Source organism: Ictalurus punctatus, chromosome 21, assembly GCF_001660625.3.
Source record: "Ictalurus punctatus breed USDA103 chromosome 21, Coco_2.0, whole genome shotgun sequence".
NCBI lineage: Eukaryota > Metazoa > Chordata > Actinopteri > Siluriformes > Ictaluridae > Ictalurus > Ictalurus punctatus.
In genome coordinates, this window is record NC_030436.2 from 2,217,501 (window position 1) to 2,243,418 (window position 25,918).

The 25,918-nt window shown below is 39.7% G+C and overlaps 1 protein-coding gene across 5 annotated transcripts in view; it reads left to right on the top strand.

Annotated features, from left to right (window-relative positions):
• alpl (alkaline phosphatase, biomineralization associated) overlaps positions 1 to 25,918 on the top strand; it is a 54,988-nt gene that overhangs the window by 11,011 nt on the left and 18,059 nt on the right. For 2 of the 5 annotated variants that reach the window (XM_047149394.2, XM_017450968.3), the window contains exon 2: positions 21,509 to 21,650. In XM_047149394.2, the coding sequence (XP_047005350.1) occupies positions 21,563 to 21,650 (88 nt within the window). In that variant the 5' untranslated portion in view covers positions 21,509 to 21,562. Of the gene's footprint in view, positions 1 to 16,268; positions 16,370 to 21,224; positions 21,337 to 21,508; positions 21,651 to 25,918 lie in introns of those variants that run through there. The other 3 variants (XM_053674027.1, XM_017450970.3, XM_017450969.3) reach the window with 3 other exon arrangements.

Consider the following 25,918-nt stretch of genomic DNA (forward strand, 5'->3'; position numbering starts at 1 on the left):
AGGTTGATGTTCTTAGTCGTAAGGCTTCAGTGACAGGAAGCAGCGCAGTCTCCGTGGAGTGACTACTTTTGAAGCCAGACTGCTTGGTGTCCAGGAGGTTGTTCTGTGTGATAAAAATTGAGAGTTTGGAAAGAAAAGGGAGGAGGAAAACAGGTCTGTAGGTGTCAACAGGGTTGAGTGACTGCATTTTAAGCAGTGGGGTAACCCGGGCCTGCTTAAATGAGGGAGGGTATGTGCCAGTAGAGAGGGATGTGTTAAAGATGCGTGGGAGTGCAGGTAATAGTGTGGGAGAGATGGACTGAAGAAGGTGAGAAGGGGTAGGTTCAAGAGGACAGGTTGTGGGGTGGCATGGTCTATGCATGTCTGGGGTTGAGAACTGGCTCCTGATTGACGCAACCTTGTTGGAAAAGAAAGTGGCAAAGTCGTCTGCAGTGAGAGAGGTAGGGGAAGGGGGAGGAGGGGGACAGAGAAGAGAAGAAAAGGTTTTGAAGAGCGTACAGGTATTGGGAGAGCTGTCGGTCTTCTCTTGGTAGTACTTGGTAATGTATGGCTTTAGCAGTGGAGATGCTATGGGAAAAAGAGAAGTGTTTGTAACTGGACAGAAATGCACTTCTAATATATATATATATATATATATATATATATATATATATATATATATATATATATATATATATATATATTTTAATCTTGACCTTTATAAAGTTCTATTAGACTTTTCTTAAGTCCTCTTAGCATAATTGCATAATCTCCAGAAATCATATATAATGCAGCCAGTATGCACATTCACACCAACATTCTAAACTGCATTTATATGGCAACACCAATTAACCAGCCATCATTTTATTAAAGGTCATTTTCAGAGTCTGTGACTTAATTCCAGAAGGTACATCAAGAAAGATGGGGCATTTCACCTCCACTGTTTAAACACAAACACTTGCCTTTAAGTACAAAAAAAAATAAATAATCAAAGCATAGATAATGTGGACTGATGCAGATAGATGTTTAAAGTCTTTCTGTCCCCTAAAGAAATGTTTACCCGAAGCACTACATAGTGGGAAAACAAAACAGGAGATAACATCTCTGCATGTTTTTCACTTAGTTAAATTACACTTGGGCAGGCCAGAAAACAAAATAACCCCAACTAAAAAAACAAGAGAACAAGAAAGTACAAATGAGATAAATATTTGAAATATTTAGCATTTTTTTACAAAAATGGATTTTAAACATAGTTAATTAGAAATGTAATTGTCAATATTAAAACAAAAAATTATGCACCATTGAATCATTTGTATTTTTGAACCCAAAAACGAATGAACGCAACGTACACAGACCTGCATGCGCTCCTCTTCCTCAGTGAGCAAATTCATTTCTCGTGTGGCAAGCAGAGCAAGCTTGGTGGATCTCTCCGCTCGGAGAACCGGGGTTACGGACAGTAACCTATTGTTCTCTTTCTCGTGTTTGAGATCCACCTATGGGAGAAATGGACAACTCCCCGGTTGCCCAACGCACTCACAATGAGGCCCTGTAAGCCAGCGGATGGACACCTAGATAGGGAGTGCTTGATGCAGCCCATAATGACGTGCCTGATAACACCATGCACAAAGGTGATAGTGGTACACAGGTGGAACATGAAGGATATGCTGGTGACATGAATAAGAGAAGCCTGATAGTCCAAGCTTCAAGAGGGAGAAGAGGGCTTAAGGGAGGAAGGCTATGAGGAGCCCACTCCTAGGACAGAGTCAGCTACCGGGATCTTAGTGACATTGAGCCGGTAGTATTTGACAAACGTATGGGGAGAGGCCCAGCTTGCAGCAGAACAGATGTCCCGCAGTGAAACTACCCGAAACAGAGCCTACGAGGTGGCCACACCCCTAGTAGAGTGTTCTCTGAGACCCTCTGGACGCTGCACTCCCTTCAACTAATATGCCAAAGTAATAGATTCCATAAGTCAACGGGATAGGCACTGCTTAGAAATAGGGTTCCCCGTGTGCAGGGGCCCCAGGAAATGAAGAGCTGGTCACTCCTCCTGAAAAGACTAGTCGTATCCATGTAGGCCCGAAGGGCATGCACAGGACACAGAGCATTCCACCTCTGATCCTCTGCAGAGGAGAAGGGAGGAGGATGAAAAGCGGAAAGCTCAATCACCTCACAGGTAAATGCTAATCGGAGTTGCCACCTCTGGGCATACAGGAGGGGAATTATCTCCACCAGCCACGGTGCCTTGGGACACCTGGGTGCCACCAGAATGAAGGTCGGGCTCTGAACTCTCACCCTGGCTATGGTGGGGTCTATTAAGCAGAGGGGAGGGAACGCATAGAGCAGCACATTGGGCCATGGATGTGTCCACACTGAGGGGTGAACCTCTGTTCCTTAGCGAGAAGACCCCACCTACAGAAAGCCTCCTTCTCTTGGATGGATGGGCTAGGAGGGCAAAACTGGAGTCCAGATGGCTGGATGCCCAAAAATGTGGATTCAAAGCACCCTGGAGCTGTGCATCAGGCCAGCCGTTTCCTTTTGAGGTCAGAGGGAGCGAGGCTGGGGGTTTCTTGGCAGTGGCTGCGGTGAAGGATGTTGTAGAAGGCAGAAGGGGGATTACCCTGCTGCGCCGGTGGTTCGTTACAAGGTTTCTATTTGCCAGCCTTCTGGAAGTGCTGTCCCGCAGTGGGATTAGGTGGCTGCGGGGGGGACGGGTGCTGGGGGGGCTGTTGCACATGGATTTCCTCAGCAGACACAGCTCGAGAGCCTCGTCCTCCTTTTTGTTGTCGCAGCGTTGTTGCATCAAAGTGATGATGGGACCAAAAAGGGCCCGGCCAGGCTCCACTGGTGCTCCTGTGATGCACTGCTTCTCGCTATCAGGGAGACCCGATAGGTTACAGCCAGAGCGCACGCTCGTCAACTACCGATAGGGCCATGGAACTCCCGCTCGCCTGGATGGCTTGGCGTGCATTGCGGAGGACGAGGTCATTAATGGTGATGATCTCCTTCCAGAGCGAGGTTGAGGGACACCCTGTCCCCAGTTGCCGTCCCATGTCAACCAGGAGCTCAGTGTGGTAAGCTGATAGAAGCGAGGAGACATTGAGGGCCCTGACAGCTATGGCTGAGGCCTTATAAGAGGCCTGGTGGATGACATGGAAAAATGGTCCGTTTTGCTGGAGAGAGTGGGCTTGATTGGAGTGAACAAGCCACCGTGGGAGGGGTTAAGTTGTCTGGCAATGGAGGGCTCATGGTCTCGAGTGCTCAGGGTCTCCCCAGCAATGTTTCATGTGCTTGACACATACGGGGAGGACTAGGAGGAGCTGTTTTCTCAGGTCTGGAGGCAGTCCCAGGAGTTTCCCATCGTAAACATCCCTCTCTTGGTCAGTGGTACTTTGCAGGGCCGGCCATTTGATATTGAGGCGAGCGGCCGCTCGCTCACAAAAATCAAACAGGATGGACTGAGGTAAGGCTGCGGGAACATTAGCCTGGGGCTAACCCTCTAGAAGGCCCGCGACGTCCTCATCACCGGAGCCGGGTGTCTCATTAACTAAGGAGGGTTCACCTGGTAAGATGCCTTTGAGGGGAGAAGGGTTGCTATAGTCAGCCCAGCTCAGAAAGGCAGCGCCTCTGGAGATCCCTGGGAGCATGCTGTCATCACCGTTTCCCCCGTCAGAGTTGGACTGTCCAAAATCTACACTCTGGTTTGCGGTCATTTTGAGCCTTTGGCGCCTGAGCTTTTTGGGAAGTGCAAGGCAGTGGCTACAGTTGTCAGGGAAATCAATGGCTTCTTCCACGTGTTTGAAGCCCATGCATATCACACAGAAGGGATGAGAATCCCTAGCTGCAATGAGAGCACCACATGCAGCCAGGCAGGCACGTGAGTGGTTATCCTCAGCGGAAGCCGAAGCCAATTTAGTATGCGCCATGCCGATGAAACACAGAACTCAGTCGTGTCTGTAAGGCGGGCAGTCATTAGACAGGAGAAAAAAAGGCTTAAGAGGAGGCGGGCAGCCTAATGAGCAGTGTGAGCGTGGGCGACTTGCAGCGAGTGACATGGCTAACCTGGCTAGCGAGACAAACATGTCCGGTGGATGTCCTCCTGCAGACAAAAAGTGCAAGTCAATGAACCAGAGAGCTTTGCGCACATTAGACACAAGCTCCTGTCTGTCACAGCCAGACTTGGTGCAATTGGATGCTACTACATAGGTCAGGAACGGATGCCTGTCCCATCGGTGGATCTTGAACGCTATATGATGTAAGAGTTGTTACATGTTGCTTCGCTCCAAGAAGTTCATCATGTGCTTTTCAAAGGTAGTAAGAGGGTTACAGGAAGAGAGGATGACCTGTCCGCTGGGAAAATTAGCCGGGTTTTTCACAGCAAAAAAGTTAGTTTTAGGTTCGATATTCACTGGATATTCACTTGATATCCCCTGCCCTCTATAGAGGCGACAGTCTTACACAGATATCAATACCACCATTAGTTTAAATAATATTTAATTATTATAAACAGATATAAAACATTTACTCAAAAATGCCAACGCGTATGCAGCTCTAGCTGAGTTAAAAATATCGACATTGTCCATACATTAAGTACAATGACATAAGTTTTAACATACAAAAGTCATTTTAAAAACACACATTTTTAGAAAGTACTAGAAGCAGTAGTGAAACAAAATGAAACAGTTATCAAACTTTTATAAACATACGGTAAAGCAGACGACATCGAAACCAGTGCAATGAAAACACATGAGAAACTGTTGTCTGTGATTTCACATGGGAAAAAAACTAAATGACAATAAGTAATAACCTCCTTAGATGTGAGGATCAGCACAGAATAGAGCGAACATGAACATTAACTACAGAAGTAAATATCAAAGGCTTAAATTAGACCTACAGGCTACACTAGGCTTAACAAGACTACACGAGACCAGGCAAGGCACTACACATAAACAGGGCATGAACATGGAAGTGGTAGCACAAGATCATGGGAAGGAGTAAGACTTAACAAGAGCCCAAGTTTAAGGTGTTTATGCACACACAATACTTTATATCCCTGTGATTATAGACAGCTTAGTAATGAACTGCTAGGGATGGAGATTTGACATAATGATAGCATTACAGTGCACTGATTGCCCCAAGTCTATTTTCGCTGTGCTGCACACGCTGAATTAAAGTCATAGCGCATAGTTCGTGGTCAAAATGAACACGGATTGACACGAAAATCTAGTGATTACACCATAAATGCATATAAGTAAAGTATACTACTGTTTTTCGCAGACATCTTATTACTTTAAGCCCGGGGTATCGCAAAGAAAAGCAAAACACTCACCAGGAGTTGCAAAAATAACTAATGCGGTCAAAATTATATCTAAAGTATACTTTTTAATGTAAAATACACTAGACAGCATGTTATATTGTGTGTGGATGAAGGGGGGAGATGTTTAAATGTTTTGCCACTTGCATGAGCAACGTAATATATAAATCTATATAGAAGTAATGAATTGAATATTATGTTGTTTATATTTATTGTGTTTAAACATGAATACGTCTACGAAAGATTGTATTACTGTACTGTGTTGCTCTAAACTTCATTCAAAGTCCTGTCACCCTCCACCTTCATGTCCTTTTCTGAACGTGTTCCGCCGCGGGTCAGTAGCGTACTGCAAACGCGTCTTTTGTGGAAGCATAAGGGTGCGTGCTGCTTCCGCACCGCATACGTACTGCAATACGCACTGCATATGTACTGCAAACGGAGTATGTGCGAAGCACATTAGACTTTTTTATTTTTCATTTTGCACGCCCTGTTGTGTTTATGGTACATCTGCATCTGGCGTATCTGCTTCGGTCCGCATTTTTTATCCTTTTATTAAAAAAAATATATATATTTTTTAAATTTAAAGTAGGGCTGCACGATTATGGCCAAAATGATAATCCCGATTATTTTGATCAATATTGAGATCTCGATTATTTATCATGATTATTAGTTGATATTAGTGACAACGTATTTTTATTGCACTCTCACATTTATTAAGTTTTCTCATGCCACAATATAACACACAAGTAGCATGAGAAAACTTGAGCTGGTCAGTTATAACAGAATTTAGGAACAGGGTGTGAGCCATGACACATTAATTTACCTTCTGATAAACTAAATTTACTATTTTCAGTTAATTTTACAGACTGTATGCAAAAAACAACCGTTAACCTGATTAGACATTTTCCACTGTCATGGTTCTGGGCTGGAGTCAGTTCTGGAACCGCTCTGTGTATATTGTGTATATATCTGAATAATCTCATATAGGATGTGATTGGGTGAGTTCATTTACCCTTCAGATGCAAAGCGCTTTAGTTTAATGATGTTCATTACTGATGCACCAATCAGGATTTTTACAGCCGATACCGATCCAGATACCGATCTTTATTTGTTTAAACTTTAACCAGGAGGTCTGTCATAAACAGTTAAATGTAAGCTCTCTGCTCATGGTCACTGTTAATGGAGTTAAAATAATAGCAATGACAAATACTGTTGGTTAATTAAGAAATAAACAAGCATAAAACATTTATTTTAAAATATCTTAAAAACAATAAATGAGTCCTAAATAAAAGTAGGCTAAAACAAAAATGATCCATATTAGGAAAAAGGCTAATAGCCTTCTAAGGAGATAGTGAACTAAGCTTAATGTCAAATTAATATTAAATGCAACCAATAGTAATTAAACATCATTTCATTTCTCATTTTATTTATAGTTTATGAAGTTATTATAATATATATTTTTTTATATTAAATGATTTATTTATAACTAAGCACATTTTCGGTCTTTACATTTTAGTAGTTTTATTTTTGTTTATCAGTTTTGGGTTCCCCCAGTACAGTGTCCATGTCTGCTGATAATATTGTGTTTTGGGGGATTAAATCATGGAAAACATGGAAACTGGAGTTGACTTTTCTAGTGATATCTGGCAACCGTGAGTTTAAATGTTAGTGAAGGAGAACGGCAGTGAACTGTATGTTTACAGACTGAACAGTTGCTACTCTTATGATTGGTGAGGAATTTTTTAAAACTTCTTTTTATTCCATTTTATCAAGCGCATTCATACAGTACGATTAGTAATTCAGCGATATAGCACAGGTATAAATGTCTTACAGGGTAGTCCATGGTTTAAAAAATCCTCTCAGTGTCCACACATATTTCCCCCTCATGGGACAAAATGGTAAGTAAGGGGTTACAACCACCAATACAGTAAATAGATAAAAATAAATAAATAAATCAGCAAAGACAAAAATAGAGATACAGTAATAATGAATAAATAATAGTAATGTGATTAACATGAAGATGGCATTCAGATTTAGATAACAAAGAGAATCTACTCCGACTCCTACAGCAAATCACATGAGAAAATATGAGATGATCGGGGACCATTTAATTGAAAATATTTCTGTTTTTTAGTTGTAATTTTGTTTGTTTTTAGCCTGGTTGCGGCTTCAGCCAGGAGACCGTAATCATCTTCTTAGGTATTAAGAGTAAGACTCTCAGTAAGAATGTCACATTATTGTTCTCCACCTCCTCCGGAAGTAATCCCAATAAATGTATGCTTTGCCAATATTCTGTTCATTTTGGACAGTCCCAGAATATGTGTGTATGGTCTCCCACCAGGCCGCAGCCCCTCCTACATTAATCTGATTTGTCTCCAAATTTTGAGGTAATAAGGGGAGTTCTGTAAAATCTCATCTTGACTTTCCATTCAAATTCCCTCCAAATGGGGCTGTTTGTTATTTTGTGTCCCTCTCCGCAAGATGTGGAGTATTAAGAAGTGCCCATTTTTCATCTTGAATGATGGTATTCATCTCCAGTTCCCATTTTTCCTTAATGTCCAAACCATCATCCTTTAGTTTTTCTTGTAAGATCTTACATAGGTGTGATATGATCTTCTTTTTAATGGTTCTTTTGATTATTAACATAAACAAACATTCTCTGTTGGATGGCGAAGTGCATAGTTTATCCCATTCTTTGTTTGTCTGTTAGTAATGCCTTAGCTGCAGGTGGTGAGGAATTTTTTAATTAAGAAGTTTGAATTAAACCCACCTTGTAGCATTAGCATTATTATTAATTTACTCCGCCCGACGCCACTGTGTCTACACGAGCAGGTGCAAGTTCAGCTCATTTTGCGGGATCAATAAAAGATGGCGGATTGTGAGATCGGGAAGTTGAAGATGATGTACAGAGTTACTCTTGTCATCATTATGGCTTCTCTGCAGTATTTACACACTTGTTCGGTTGACTGAGGAGATGAAAAGCAGTGCGAAAGTAACTGTTGCATGGTGTAGATGCATTTTGGACTTCCTGTAGTTTTTATTCCGATTGTATTATACAATGCCGAACAGGTCACTCGCACCGGTGTGAATAAATATTTATTCACAGTCACACAAAATACTTTTCACTCACAAACGCGAGTGAAATCGCACTGTAGAGCCCTGAGTTTATCTGCAAAGTTTTTTCCCGTTTAATGTCCTCAACAATCTCTGTAGTGCCGTTTAGCATCATGTTAATATCATGATTTCCCCTCGTGCAAAGCGCTGGAGCTCGAAGCGAAGCTAGCCGCTCGAGCGCTAAAATGCTAACTCCGTTTAAGGGTTTTGGCAGTACAAAATGTCGTCATCACTGCGCCACTCTATGGTGATTGGCTGTAAATATAGGAAGCGCTTGATTTTGATCTGCAGCGGAGTTTTCTATGAGCGGAGGACGAACTTTAAACGTCAATATCGCAGTTGATCATGTTCGTTTAATCGTGGGCAGTCAACATCGTAATCGCGATCGATATCTTGATGTACCTTCTGGAATTAAGTCACAGACTCTGAAAATTACCTTTACAAAAATGATGGTTGGTTAATTGGTGTTGCCATATTAATGCAGTTTAGGATGTCGGTGTGAATGTGCATACTGGCTGCATTAGGCTATATATGATTTCTGGAGATTGCAGACTATGCAAACGTTTTCACATTAGTCATTTTGCATATTTCGTATATTATAGTCCTGTTAGTCTAATAGGACTTTTCTTTGAGTAGTTTATAAAAGTCAAGATTTAAAATAAAATAAGAATATATATATATATATATATATATATATATATATATATATATATATATATATATATATATATATAACCATTAATATTATAAAAATTAATATTAGAAGTTAATTGCTGTCAATATTTTTTTACTGTTATTGCCCAAAGTTCTGATGATCAGTTCAAATTTATTTGTGTAGCACTTTTAACAATGGACATAGTCGGAGAAATATATAAATTTAGGACATTAATTTTACATTCATAAATTTACCCCTAATGAGCATGCCAGAAGCGACAGTGGCAAGGAAAAACTCCCTGCGACGATATGAGGAAGACACCTTAAGAGGAACCAGACTCAAAAGGGAACCCATCCTCATCTGGGTGACAATGGATAGTAAAATTACAAATAATTCCCCTATATAACTGTTTACTAACACAGTGCCCTCCACTAATATTGGCACCCTTGGTAAATATGAGCAACGAAGGCTGTGAAAATGTGTCTTTATTGTTTAACCATTTGATCTTTTGTTTAGCCTGCATTATACAAGGTACCAACAAATAGCCTGCACCTTTTGATCAAAGTAGGCATGGCGGATGACAAAGACCAAAAGTATGCTCAGGTGCGGTATAGGTAAATGGTAGTATTTTATGGTCAATGCAAAATTTGATTGGGATCCAATGCAGGGTGGATAAGATAGGGGAGATGTGGTCATATATTCTGGTTCCAGTAAGGACTCTTACTGATGCATTCTGGACTAACTTGAGCTTGCTCCTACAGTACTGGAACAGCCAGACAGAAAGGGATAACAATAATCCAGCCTAGCGGTAACAAAAGCATGAGCTAGTGTTTCTGCATCATATAGTGACATTATATTTCTTATCTTGGTAATATTTCTGAGATGAAAGAAGCCTATCTTAGTAATATTATCTACATTATCAACAAGTACTTCTGTCTTGACAGAATTAAGTAGAAGGAAGTTGGCAAGCATGTCCTTTACACATTCATCAACTTTATTAAGATGGTGTCTCTTTATGTTTTGCTGAAACATAAAACTGTGTGCAATCAGCATAACAGTGGAACCATGTTTACAAGTAATTTTACCCAGAGGTAGCATATATAAAGAAAAGAGTAGTGGGCCTAAAACAGAACCTTGCATTACACCAAACTGTACCTTAGTATGCATAGAAAAGTCACCATTTACATATATAAATTAATAAAAATCAGTCAAATAAGACCTGAGCATGGAGAGGGCCCTTCCCTTAACTCCAATAACATTTTCTACTCTATCAAGGAGAATAATAATTTATAGTCTGAACTAGGGCTGCAACTGACGATTATTTTCATAATCGATTAGTTGGCCGATTATATATTTTCGATTAATCGGATGGGGGAGGGGCAAACTTTCAGTACCATTTTTTCCCCGTTTATTTAAAATGAAATGCACGAACTGAGTGTTACAAATATAAACTTCAGACTAAAACTTTACACAACTGTTTGTCTAATTATATAAGACTGAAAAGAACCCAGTACACACACACACCAGAATATATATTATTCATTTAGGACTGTAGTTTGATTCAGTGCCATTAAAAAAATGTATAAATACTTTATATATATATATATATATATATATATATATATATATATATATATATATATATATATATATATATATATATATATATATATATACACACACACACACACACACACACACACATTATATATATAAAATATATAATATAATATAATAGTATATATGCATTACTTTTTATGGCACTGAATTAAACTCCAGTCCTAAATGAATAATAAAAACTCACTTTCACTGCACCTTGTGGTTTCTGTTACTCGCTGCCTTTAGACATATTATTTTACTTGTGTTTACTTTTGATCATAGTGTTTTAATTAGACATTACAGATCTTACTCGCGCTTCCTCTCTGTATCGGCGCGTCTACACTGCGCGTGAGGAGCAACACGGCCTCCTTACTAATAGATCACTTCCGTTATAATAAAGAACATAAGTTACACTGACAGAGCATATAATAACAATAAACTTAAATTAAACGAAACCTTTTAAGCAACTCGCGACAGCATCACTGTCGTGCTCGTGCTACACAAACTCCGCTTTATAAAATTTATAAATCTTCTCCGCGGTGTTTAATATAAAATGTTCCACTGCCTTAGAGGACTTGGAGGTCGCACGTTTTCTTCCTCAGTCACGTGACCATTTTCTCCTTCGTCTGATGGTCATTGAGAGAAAAGAAAGTCATGTACGGTGACTCTGGGTATTAGGCTAAAGCTAGCGCCGTCGCTTTACGTGCATGTGACGTCATGTAGGAAGCGGCTTATGCTTCCGGTTAGTAAAAAAAAAAACGCTAGTGTTCCATTTGAGATGATATTACCTTTCTAAAATCCACACACTAGACGGTAGAGTACACAGTGCATAGTGTAAGTGTACAGTACTTCATTTGGGACACAACTTTAGTATTTACTCTCCGAAGCGTGTTTTCAGTACATAAGTAACATAATGAGTAAACACGCCCCGTGCCGCACACAGACCAACTAATCCATAATGAGATTTGTCGACAACGATTTTCATAATCGATTATTATCGATTTTATCGATTAGATGTTGCAGCTCTAGTCTGATAAGAGTTGGTGACTATGTGAGTATGGCTTTGTAAGACAGAGGAGCTAATACGGCTGATTCATTCAGAACATATTAACCCTAATCCTCTCTTATAATCATCCTTACATGAATGCACCTGTATCTTGGTGCCTGAATAGGTTTGCAGTCTGACTTGTTTGGATCTTCTCTTTAACTCTATAAGGAACAAGTGGATCGTATACTAAACTCACTGCTCCGTGATTAACCTGTCTACTGATACCATGAATCAAGAAGAAGTCTGGGTTGGCGTGACCGCCTTCTTCTCAGGAGCGCTGTTCCTCTGTGTGCTTGCACTCCTCTGCTTCTTCACATGCCGACTAGCATCCAGAGTGGTTCCTCTTGGAACACCACTGCGTTTATGAATGTGATCTGGGTAAATATAGCCTAGAGTCATACATTTTGTTTTTAATGCTTATTGTTCTGCATGCTTATTAGATGGATAGACTCACACATAGGGTGTTTGACAGAAGCTGGTCTGGTGAATATGTACAGCATACTCATGTATATAGTCAGTCGAAAGTTTAAGAACGCATTGAGTTTCTTTTTTGTGTGTTTGCTTTATATATTTCATTTCATTTCATCACAAAACAAGGTGGTATGTAAAAGTAATGAAAAAATGGCACATTAAACAAGTATTTAATTATCTTTGTATTTGAACACATCTTAACTGGCCACTCATAGATCTTACTGGGCAATTAAATTAAGCCTGCTTTTTTAAAAACCCTTTAAGCTCCAAGAACTGCTCCAGAAACTCCCAAGATCTGTGGACCCTGACTTGTAAGTACTCAACTATTACTGGTAAATAATTGCTATGGTAATGAATAATAAAAAAAGAAAAAGGAAATAGTATTGAATAATATGTTTAAGTAAGTAATAGTCCTATAGAAAAAAAAAAGATATTGCTAGTTTTTTTTTTGCTTATTACATCAAGATGATTAAAAAACATTAAATAGTTACATACATTTCTCCACCAATACATAATTCGATTTCATCATGAGTAGTTACTTAAAAAAGTCAATTACTTATTGATAGGATGTTTGACAACCTTTGACTCAGAGTGTATACCCTGTGTTACATTTAGTTCTTCTCCACTGAATGGTGTGTGTGTGTGTGTGTGAGAGAGAGAGTGAGTGAGTGTGTGAGTAGGCAAAAAATGTCCACTTAATCAGCTTTGTCATCCTTATTAACCTTCTCAGAACATTGCCATTCGAACTCATTAAAATGACCCTTACTGAAGGGCCATTTTATAAAAAAGGTTCCCTCTCACTTTTAAAGATCTTAACTGATCTCTCTTGTAAATTTACTACAAATCCTCAACAAGTGATTTCACTTCTACACTTGAATGATTTATGACAGAATCATACAGCTTCATGCAATAAATCATACATTCAAAGAAATGCTGTAAAGCAAAGATGCCTTCAAAAATAATGAAATTATCTTCGGAACTATGTCCGACGTTCTTAAGATCAAATTAGATGTCTGTCCTTTAATTGCCATCTTTGGTGTTCCATCTCAGCGTCAGCCTCTGAACCATAAACAAGCTAGTGTTGTGGCCTTTGCATCGTTACTTGCTCGGCGCAGAATACTGTTGTCTTGGAGCTCTCCACAACCCCCTCTATATCAGTCTGGCTTAAAGACTTAATCTTCTTTTTAAAACTTGAAAAAAATCAAGTACAACATCAGAGGCAGGGGTGACTCATTTTTGGGAAAATGGGCACAATTTATTACCTACTTCAATGATGTACGCACCCTGGAGGTGGATTGAGGAGAGGTGGACTGTAATTCCTGATCATCTTACCCCTTTTTTTGTTGTTGTTGTTTTGGGTTTTTATGTTTGTTAGTTTTTTTTTTGTGTTTTTTTTTCTGTTTTTTTTTTCCTTTGGTTGTTTGTTTATTGTTTTTTTGTTTACCGCTGTCTTTTGGTTTTGGCTGTGGTTGTTTGTTGGGGTTGTTGGGTGGGGTGTTATGTAAAATGTAGATTTTCAATAAAAATTCTATGATCCAAAAAAAAAAAAAAAAAAAAAGAAATTAAATGTTTCTCCATTAAAACAAATGACTATAAAGAGCAGTAAACAGGAAACAACGGCAATATGTGGTGTGACGACCCTTTGCTTAAAAAAAAAGTAGTCTCAGGTAGAACGAGTGCAGTTTTAGAAGGAAATGAGCTGTAGGTTTTATTGAGCTTCTTGCAGAACCAGCCACAGTTCTTCTGGAGACTTTGACTGTCGCACTCGCTTCTTATTTTTGCAGCTAAATCCAGCAGCCTTCATTATGTTTTTGTCTGAAAAGTGTCTCTTACAACATAATACGCCGCTTTCCTTACTGACATACAAACATTTTTCTGTGACATTTAATTTTGTGCTGGAAAACTTAATGTTTTTGTTTTTGTACCGACTCAATAATGTAGAAGTCATCAAATAAAAATCTATAACAAAGTTTGTACTTTAAATAGGGTGCCTAAGACTTTTGCACAGTACTGTATATGAAAAAAGAAACATCCCTCCCAGAATGCTTAAGTCCTTAATAAGCCATTGTTCAAGTTCATGTTCAAGGAAACTTTGTCATTCATCCACATATAAAGTATACAGCTGTACGAAATATTGTTCAATGAAAGAAACAGTGTGTGATGTCACAGCAAACCAACAACTACAGTTCCCAGAATACAACACAAACTACAAACATGGCCGACGAGGACTACACTTCCCACACGCGCACCATCTCCTGAGTTCTAATCATAGACACCTGCAACCAATCACACACACACACACACACACACACACACACACACACACACACACACACACAGCAAGTGACTTTTGGAACATTACGAATTTGTGAAGTAAACGCTCAGGTGCGTAGTCTCTGTCATTATCCAAGCCCTTACTATGTGATCGCTATTCTGATTTTGTCCTTTGCTTTGTCCCTTGACATCGATTCTCTGCCCTGCCTAGTATTGCCTGTTTGCCTGATCGCCTGACCTCTGCCCGTCTCTTTCTCTCGTAATATCGTCTAAATCAGTACAGTACGGACGTTTCCATTCTGCTTTCACTTCCTGCCCTCCATCTGAATTTCGCGTGTCATCGGGATCACATGACCGCAAACAAGGGATAGGATAAAACGGAAGGTCTATCTTAAAAAAAGGCATAAGTCTACGATACATATCGTGACATTTTTGCATCGTGATATATCGTACCACGATATATTGTTACATCCCTAATTTAAAGTGATGTCTGACGACTGTAACCACTGGTATTTATACACCGTATATGAATAAATAGTCCATTGTCCACTGCGTGTGTGTGTGTGCGTGGGTGTATTGGGAAGGGGGGGATGTTTATGTGGTGAATGGCGGCAGGATGTTTAGAAGTCTGACAACCTGAAGGAAAAAGCTTTTGCAAAACCTTGTAGTTTTGATTCTGATCTGTGAAACCTTCTGCCTGATAACAGCGGTGTAAACAGTCTGTGGGAGGGATCCTTCTGGTTGTTCTCTTGTGTAAAGATGAGATGACACAATAGAGTTGCCTGTAACTTCCATTTTCAGAGGTCAATTAAAAAATGACAAGCTTTCAAAAGTATAAAAGTATCCTTTTTGTGGAATGATCCAGATGTATTTACAGATGAAAGTTAATTAATTTGCATCCTTGTTTTGATTAACAGCAGAGATGGTATGGAGTAGAGACAGGCCACAGCTTAAAATGCGAATGGAGCAGTAGATAATTCTCAGCAGGGTTGCTGTGTTACATAAGGTGCCCTCAGTATAAAGAACTGATTACCTTGTTGGTTAAAATGTGTGGGGTTGGCACTACTCTTTTTTTATTTATTTATTTTATTTATTTATTTATTTATTTTTTAAATTGTCATGTGCTTTAAAAAAAAACTAGTCTTGTCTTCACCCTTGTCCTGTCATTGCCATGTTTGAAATATGGATTATTCTTCTTTGATGCTGTCTGCCTGTGATTTGTCCAGCACCATGGAATTCTGATCATGAATTACATCCTGCCTCTGCATATACGTCACAGTTGCACGGACCTAAGCACACATGAAGACGCTTTGCTCCATTCGTTAGGGAGAAATGGGCATGAGCAATAGCTATAGAAATCTGAAAAAAATATTTTTTCAGTGATTTTCAAATCTGTGTTTGAAACCGAGATATTCACAAGTAATAAAATGCAAGTCAGAGTCAAGTACTGAGTCTTTAAGCTCTAGTCTAGTCAGTTTAGTGTCGGAGTGGGGGGCGGGGGGTTGTGAAACACAATAGATCAACAGTTGTGTGGACATTCCAACAATATTTTTAATGTTTAGGGTCCAACATGACAATCCCTATTTGGTTTTGACAACTCTTAAAACTTTTTGTCTCTAAACAAACAAAATATTATAATAACAATGAACAATACATTTTTTAAAAAAATTCAGAAGACCACGTTGGGTTCCACTCCTGTCGGCCAGGAATAGGAATCTGAGGCTACAGTGGGCACATGATCACCCAAAGTTCACAGTTGATGAGTGGAAAAAGTCCAGGCGATTTTCCCCTCCCCTAATCTTAAACTGTCCCATTTTAGTGAGCCTGTGCCCACTGTAGCCTCAGATTCCTGTTCCTGGCTGACGGGAGTGGAACCCAGTGTGGTCTTCTTCTGTTGTAGCCCATCCACCTCAAGGTTTGATGTTTTGTATATTCTTAGATGCTTTTTTTTTTGTTGTTGTTGTTGTTGCTCAATACAGTATAAGAGTGATTATTTGAGTTACTATATTCTTCCCGTTGGCTTGAACCAATCTGGCCATTTTCCTCTGACCTCTCTCTTCAACAAGGCATTTCAACCCATGGAATTGTCAATCACTTGATGTCTTTTGTTTTTTGTTTATCGTGGGAAAATTCCAGGAAATCAGCAGTTACAGAAATATACACACACCCTCTGGCACCAACGATCATACCACGGTCCAAATCACTGAGATCATATTTTTTCCCCATTGTGATGGCTGATATGATCTTTACCCAGAGTTGCTGGCTTGTATCTGCATGATTTTATGCATTGCGTTGATTGGGTGGTTTCAAATAATTGCATGAATGACTAGGTATACAGGTATTCATAACAAAATCCTCAGTAATATATATGATATAATATATTAATATGATATGTGTGTGTATATGTATAAAATGTCTGTTAATACCAATGCAGGAAGCCATGAAATGGATTCTAAGTGCACAACTGCACGTACCGATGAACGGTAGTGTTCCCAAATGTAGCAGGTACATCAACTTCCTTTGATAAATATGCCAAACATGTACCATAATACTGATGGCACATGCATGGCGTATATTCGAATATTTGCTGATGTGAGCAGAGGGATGTCTTGTTAACAACCGTAACATTGCTCTGACTAATGTAAACTAAACAAATCGGTCTGGCTGTGTCTTCCTGTGTCTTACGGAGTTTGATGTAGTCGATCCAGTGTCTTTAATTTTCTTCCCACATTCTTTATATGTTGCAATCCGTCATGTACGGAGCTCCTGCTGAATAAAATTCGCCTGGCCGAAAATCCATTTCACTGCAGGGGAAAGGATGTGGGACATGAAAGACACATTTGTTTCTGGTAGTGGTACTTGGTGCAAAATTGATCTTTTACCAGTGAATTGGAAAACCAGGGACTTGAGAATCAACAGAAAAGAAGAAGGTGGCTGATCTCTTTGGTCAGTAAAACATGGAGGAGCTGCTAATAATTAAGTATTATTATATTGGTTACTTTTGGTTACTGGGGTTAAGGTTAGGGTTACATTTAGGTATATCGTAGTATTAATTAGCCACATTAATAACTGTGTCAATGGAAGGTCTTTGCAAGTACAGTGTGAGTGTGTGTGTGAGTGAGAGAGAGAGAAGGAGGGAATAATGTTCAGTTAATGAGCTTTGCCATTCTCATTACTTTTCTCAGCAGTGCCACTCAATCTCATTAAATTTGACCTTGACTAAAGGGTCTTTTTAGAAAAGGGCATAATTTTACTTTTAAAAAGATTATATTGCACATAATTCCTCTTGTCAATTTTTTAAAAAGTATTTTTGAACGACTTTTTTTTTTTTTTTGAAGTGATAGGAAACTGTGCTTTCTCAGGCTGTGTAGGTTCAACCCTCACTAGAGATTTTTCTTAAACAATCACGCCACCAGATTTTCAGGCAACGATTGCGTGTTGATCAGAATAAGAATGTCAGCATGTCACAGCAAGTCCTATACACCTCTTTGTTCCTTGTGCAGTCAAACGGTATGCAGTGAGGATTCATTACCGCAATTACCACACATCAGTGTTTAGACTTTAGATGTAACAATGGACTTACAGCGCCCTCCACTAATATTGGCACCCTTAATAAATATGAACAAAAATACTCTGCTCTCGTGGATATCAAACAATTGCAAACAAAACACAGGTGTATAAAAAAAATCTTCGTTAAATATAGGTGTGCAATAATTATTGGCACCCCTTTAGTCAATACTTCCCTTTGCCAAGATAACAGCTCTGAGTCTTCTCCTATAGCGCCTGATGAGGTTGGAGAATACATGGCGAGGGATCTGAGAGCGTTCCTCCATACAGAATCTCTCCAGGTCCTTAAAATTTCGAGGTCCACGCTGGTGGACTCTCCTCTTCAGTTCACCACACAGGTTTTGTATGGGTTTCAGGTCAGGGGACTGGGATGGCCAAGACCATTTCTGTGTTGATTTTGATGTATGTTTTGGATCATTGTCCTGTTAGAAGATCCAACCACTGTGCATTATGAGCTTTCTGTCAGAGGCGGTCAGGTTTTCATTTAATATCTGTTGATATTTGATAGAGTCCATGATGCCATTTATCCTAACACAATGTCTAGTTCCTCTTGCAGAAAAACAGCCTCAAAACATTAAAGATCCACCACCATATTTAACCGTGGACATGAGGGACTTTTCCATAAAAACCACCTCTGTGTTTATTACCAAAAAGCTCTATTCTGGTTTCATCTGACCATAGAACCTGATCCCATTTGAAGTTCCAGTAGTGTCTGCAAACTGAAGACGCTCGAGTTTGTTTTTGGATGAGAGTAGAGGCCTTTTTCGTGAAACTCTTCCAAACAACTTGTGGTGATGTAGGAGACTTCAGATTGTAGTTTTGGAGACTTTCTGACCCCAAGACACAACTAACTTCTGCAGTTCTCCAGCTGTGATCCTTGGAGATGTTTTGTCCACTCGAACCGTCCTCTTCACAGGTTGATTCATAACATTTCCAGTTGACTGGAACGTCTTAATTATTGCCCTGATGGTGGAAATGGGCGTTTTCAACGCTTGTGTATTTTCTTATAGACACGCCCCATTTTGTGAAGCTCAACAACCTTTTGCTGCACATCACAGCTGTATTCCTTGGTCTTACCCATTGTTATGAATGACTAAGGGAATTTGGCCTATGTGTTACCTCATATTTATACCCTTGTGAAACAGGAGGTCATGGCCGAACAATTCCCTGTTCCTAGTCACCCAGGTGTATAAAATATTTTTTTAGTTATCAATGGAATATATTTTTCTCATATGAATTCATAGGGGTGCCAATAATTGTTGCACACCTATATTTAACAAAGATATATTTTTTGATAAACCTGTGTTGTGTTTGTAATTGTTTGATATCCATGAGAGCAGAGTATTTTTGTGAATCTTTTGAACAAAATATCAAAAGGTTAAAAAATAAAGACAATTTTTCACAGCCTTCTTTGCTCATATTTACCAAGGGTGCCAATATTAGTGGAGGGCACCGTAAGTGCTATTCAGAAGTTGTGCGAGAGCTACACATACCGGGTGTAGTTTGAGTAAATGAGGCATGTCTGAGTCGCACATAAATCTGAAGCTTTTTTTTCTTGCATGATTTTGACTCGAGTAAGGGACAGTATTGCAACCCCAATTCCGAAAAAGTTGGGACAGTATGGAAAATAAATAAAAACAAAGAAGAGTTATTTGTAAACGTATTTTGTGAAAATTTATAAAGACAAGGTATTTGATGTTTTACCTAATAAACTGCATAGTTTTTAAAGGTAAACATTTATTTTGAAATTGATGCATGCAACACATTCCAAATAAGGACAGGGGCAGTTTAGGACTAATAGCGATGTGAGAAGTTGAAATAAGAAGGTGATGTGAAACAGGTGAGGCAATCGTCTAATCTTAGTATATAAGGAGCCTCCAAAACAGTCCTAGTCCTTCAGGAGCAAGGACGGGTCGAGGCTCGACAATCTGTCAACACTTTGAGAACAACTTTCCTCAAAGACAAATCAGTAGGATTTTGGGCGTTCCACCTTCTACAGTGCACAATATAATTATAAGATTCAAGGAATCCGGTCAAATCTCGGTGCGTAAAGGGCGAGGCCGAAAACCACTTCTGAATGCGTGTGATCGCCGATCCCTCAGACGTCACTGTCTTAAAAACCGTCACGAGTCTGTAACGGAGATCCTGACATGGGATCGGGAATACTTTGATAAACCTTTTGTCAGATGACACCATTCGCCGCTGCATCCACAGATGCTAGTTAAGGCTTTACTACGCAAAGCAGAAGCCGTACATTAACACTGTCCAGAAGTGCCCCCGACTTCTCTGGTCTTGATCTCATCTGAGATGGACAGTAACACAGTGGAATCGTGTTTTATGGTCTGACGAGTCGACATTTCAAATACTTTTTGGACAAAACAGCCGTCGTGTTCTCCGGGCCAAAAAGGAAAAGGACCATCCAAGCTGTTATCAGCGTCAGGTCCAAAAGCCAGCGTCTGTCACGGTATGGGGGCGTGTCAGTTCACATGGCATGGGAGTGTGTCGGTGTCTATGGCATGGGTAACGCGCACATCTGTCATCATCATTAATGCAGAAAGATATATACACATTTTGGAGCAACATATGCCTCCATCCAGAGCAGGACAACGCCAAACCCACATTCTGCCCGGATTACAAGCGCATGGTTGCGTAAGCAGAGTATGCGGTTGCTAGCATGGTCTGCTGCCATCCTGACCTGTCTCAGATTGAGAATGTGTGGCGCATTATGAAGCGCAAAATAAGGCAACGACGGCCCTGTACAGTTGCACAGCTGAAGAAATACATAATGGATGAATGGGAGAAAATTCCGCTTTCTAAACTTAACCAACTGGTGTCTTCACTCAGCGTCCAAACGCTTAATAAGTGTTATTAAAAGAAAAGGCGATGTTACACAGCGGTAAACAGTTGACTGTCCCAACTTTTTTGGAGTGTGTCGCAGTCATCAGATTTGAAATGAGTGTATATTTTCAAAAATAATTTAAATCCAAAAATAATTTAAATTTAAACTAAAGGGGACCCACAGAAAGAGTAGGTTCATTTTTAATTCTGTTTTTCACTGTGCCTTGCTTCATTATGAAGTTCGATTCAATTGGTATGCAACGTATAAGCTTTTTTCCCCTTTAAAATCTATCTGTGCCAATTTTCATTTCTCATTACTTTCGTTTCTTGCTAATTTTTCTGTCTTTTCTTTCGACTTTGTCCAGGCCAAGCTCCAGGGTTCTGGGAGAACTGCCTTCCTGACCTTTAATTAAACAAGATAACAGTTATAATGTAGATGAAAATCATGGCTCTTCTCAGGACAGAAAGTTTTAAAAGGTTGTACTGACATTTAAAATATCCAAAAGGCACACGTCATTACATGTTTATTATAAATGTAGACCAGCCTGCTAGAGGATCTTTAATTAAGTGAGAAGTTGTCAGCAGTAATTAATATGCTTTCTAGCATCACATGTCTAAATCGCTTATCTTTTGTTTTTGTTTTTTTTAGGAGAACACTTGAACGCCTTTTGCCTGGTTGTGAAATGCAACAGATGCCTGAAAAATGATGTCTACAGAGAGCACGATTAAAGCCATCACACTCATCTTATCTTTCCTGTTCCGGCAAGTCCAGTCGAAGCCGATGTTTCCCGGTGAGCAACACTACTTTTATACTTTGGGTGCTTTCATGTATGCAGAGTTTAGTCCATTTGAACTGAACCCTGGTTCCGGTTGTTTAGGCAGGCAAGGACACAACAATTAGACCAGACTCCGATGCAGATCAAAAATGTATAGTCTGAGCGACGTGGCATTAGTCCTGTTGAACTTTAAAACTGTAAAACTTTACACAAATGTTTGTCCAATTATATAAGACTGAAAAGAACCCAATACACACAGACACACGACAGAATATATATTATTAATTTAGGACTGTGGTTTTTGCATCCATTGAAAGTAATGCATATATATATATATATATATATATATATATATATATATATATATATATATATATATATATATATATATAATTTGTTCATGCATTGCTTTTTATGGATGCACAAAAAGCACTGAATTAAACTATAGTCCTAAATTAATAATAAAAACTCCTTTTCACTGCACCGTATGGTTCATGTTACTTACTGCTTTTAGACATATTGTTTAACTTTTGATCATAGTGTTTTAATTAGACGTTACAGGTCTTACTCGCGCTCTCACTGCAAGTGAGGAGCAACGTGGCTTTGTTACTAATAGATCAATTCCGTTATAATAAACAACAGAAGTTACACCCCAAGTCCGCAAATACACCATATAATGACAATAAACTTAAATTAAACTAAAGTTCTTAAGCAACTTGCACCAGTTTCTCCCTCCCCTTACACACAGTGGAGCATTTTGGATACAAACATAAGTTTGTGTGCGTGCATCACTGTCGTGCTTCCCTGCTACACAAACTTTTATCTTCTCCGCTGTGTTTAATATAAAATGCTTCCCTGCGTTAGAGGACCTAGAGGTTGCACACTTTCTTCCTCAGTCACTTGATATGCCTCCATCTGATGTCTGATGGTGACTGGGGTCATGTTGAGAATAAACGTGAAGAAAGCCATTGTCGGTGACTGGGTATCTGCTAAAGCTAGCGGTGTCACATGACGTGCATATGACGTCATATGCCACTGACTAGGAAGCGGCTTATACTTCCGGTTAGTAAAAAACTAATGTGTTCCATTTGAGATGATTCTACCTTTCTAAAATTCATACATTAGACCAGTGGTTCTCAACCTTTTGTGAGCTCTGGGCCCCTAGCATATTTCGAACAATCCACAAGAACCCCCTCACTCCACAACAATTATAGGCTATATATTTAACAGGTAATTCTTTCTTCATTGTTTTATTTTATTAATATTTAACATTAATAATTTTAACATTGGACATTTAAAATTGAATCAAAACATTTCAAGATTTTATTTTTTACTTTGTATTGTTGGTGCGACATTTAATTTGACTCTCTGGATTATCTTTTATTTATTTTATCTATCAAAGCGACACTTGAACTTCTCTACCACTCATAGGTTTTTGCAAATTATCATTTAATTTGAAATAGTAATATAATGCATCAATGAACGATCATGATATTTGTGAATGCACGCGAATAACCAAATTGGTTAATTTTAAACCTCTCATTTGAATATGTTTTGATCCAACAATATTATTTAAACATTTTTAAAACTTTCCCACGGACCCCCTGCAATTACACCACTGACCACTAGGGGTTCGTTGAGAAACACTGCACTAGATGGTAGAGTGAATAATGCATAGTGTAAGTGTATAACAGGGAGGGAATTTGGCCCGAGGCATTGGTGGAGCCTCACCGCACCAAGGAAAGGCAACTCTGTCTCACCTACTCAGGAATGGGGGATAAGGATAACTTTTCCCTGCTGGATGCCCCTATTGAACCTTCCAGCCTGTTCAGCGGCATGGTTAATGCCATTGCTGACAGGTTTCATGAGGCGAAACAGCAAATGGCAGCCTTTTCCTTCCCCATCGGGTCGAGTTTGCCCAGGGATGCATGAGTGGAGCCCAGGCCAGCACTAGTGGGAGGGAGGCACAGAAGGCGAGTGTGATGGGCCGCCTCCCTCCACAGAAAGCCAGGAGGACCAGGTGGTCACAGTCATAGCCTGCTAGTAGGCCCCGTCTAAGAATGATCATTAATGCCAAGCAGGCGAAGAAGGAGTGGTCCTGATGGGTCACAGAAGGAGGTATCAGGGGACGTGAGGTTAGCCCCCAGTATTACTGTAGGGCCCTCCCTACCCAAGTTTTTAATCCCCTCCGGTCAGCAAGCTGTCATAGAGCATCGAAAATCTGATGCTTTCCCTCCGACAGAATGTGGAAAAGGTAACACCACTTAAAGACCATAATCTGGCAGCATGGAAACTACTGCCAAATGTGTCTCCATGGGTTCTGTCCACCATAGAAAAGGGTTATGAAGTGGATCTGTTTGCCTACAAGGAGACAACACACTGCCCGCTGTGGTTTGCCCTTACTCCTCAGAACCATTGGGGCTGAATGCTATGGTACACATGTGGCCGAGGTCACGTCTGTATGCCTTTCCCCAATCGCTCTGCTCCCACAAGTTCTAGAAAGAGTTCACCAAGACCGTCTACGTCTGCTGCTAGTAGGACCCTTTGAACAGGCCATACCTTCAGTATCATGGGAGTGGGTATACTCATTCCCACAGCATGAAGCTCATGCAATGTTGAGTTCCCAACGTTGAGTTTGAGAAAGGGAATATCTGGTTTACACATATTCCCTGAAAAGGGAACGAGATGTTGCATAGTTTTGTGATACAGGCGCATGCCTGTGAATCGCGTCTTTGCTTCAGATAGTGACATGGTTTACAGATGCCGTTTTATGTTCATCTGGCATCGAAATGCCACTTCACCTGACCATGGCAGGCCTATGAATAGGTGTCATTTCACACAGACTTCACTTACCAGTCACATGTGAGGGCACTTCCCAGAGTGTGAAGCTCAGGTAAGGTCTCATTCCCTTCTCAAGGAAAAGAGTTATAAGAGTAACCCAGAAGTTAGCTTGAATCAATCCTTGGTGTGTTTCATTTAAGCAGGTGAGCACACAGCAGTTGTTCTCTGATGTGGACCAAAACAACTGCTCTGAGCGAGATGTCATGAGCGAGATGGTCATGTTCCTGTACCAAACTGACTAGTTCAGTTGAATCCAACTGAAGGAAGTGAAACAAACATAACATTTATTTTAGATTGCGGACAACATTTTTGTGTTAAAGCCAGCTGTCTAGGCACTTTGGATGTGATACACAAACCATTTCAGACTTTTTATTTACAGTCGGTGAAAATGTATTTTGATTTCTTCTGTTCTTCTCACACTAAATTGTTTCAGAAATGAAAACAAAATCTAAGAAAAAACAAAGGCAACCTGAGTAATCACAAAATATAGTTTTTAAATGATAAGCTTGTCTATTGAAGCAAAAAAAAATTTTCCGATACCAAATGGGCCTGTGTGAAAATGTATTTGCCCCCGTAGTTACTAATTCCCAAATTTATGAAAATGCATTTATGACTGGGTTCAGCTGGACTAGACACAACCAGGCCTGATGCTGCAAACCCTGTTCCATCAAATAAACACTTAAATAGAACTTTTTCAACAGCATGAAGTTGGGTAAAAGGTCTTACCCAGTAACACACTATGCCAAAATCGAAAGAAATTCCAGAAATGATGAGGAAGATGGTGATTGAAATACATCAGTCTGGGGTTACAAAGCTATTCAAAGTCTCTGGGACTCGAAAGAACCACAGCGAGAGCCAATATCTCCAAATGGAAAAACTCTGCACAGTAGTGAATATTCCCAGATGTGGCCGACCTTCCAACATTCCAAGAGCACAGCAATGACTTATCCAGGAAATCACAAAAGAGCCAAGGACACATCAAAGGAACTACAGGCCTGTGTTTCATCAATAAAGGTCACTGTTCATGACTCAACTATCAGAAATACACTGGGCAAAAATGGCATCCATGGAAGTGTGGCGAGGTGAAAACCACTGCAACACAGAAGAACATTAAGGCTCATCTGAATTTTGCCAAAACACACCTTGATTATCCTCAAACATTTTGGGAGAATTTTCTTTGGATTGATGAGTTGAAAGTGGAACTGTTTGGAAGATGGGAGTCCTGTTACATCTGGCATAAACCAAATACTGAATTCCACAAAAAGAACATCGACCGGAAAATCCTTAAGGAGAACGTCCGGTCTTCAGTCTGCAATTTGAAACTAAAGCACAACTGGATTATGCAGCAAGACAATGTACCAAAGCATAGTGTCATGTATATCAGAGAAGGAACTCTGAACTACAGTTTGAACTACACTGCACCTCACTGCTTCACAGTCACA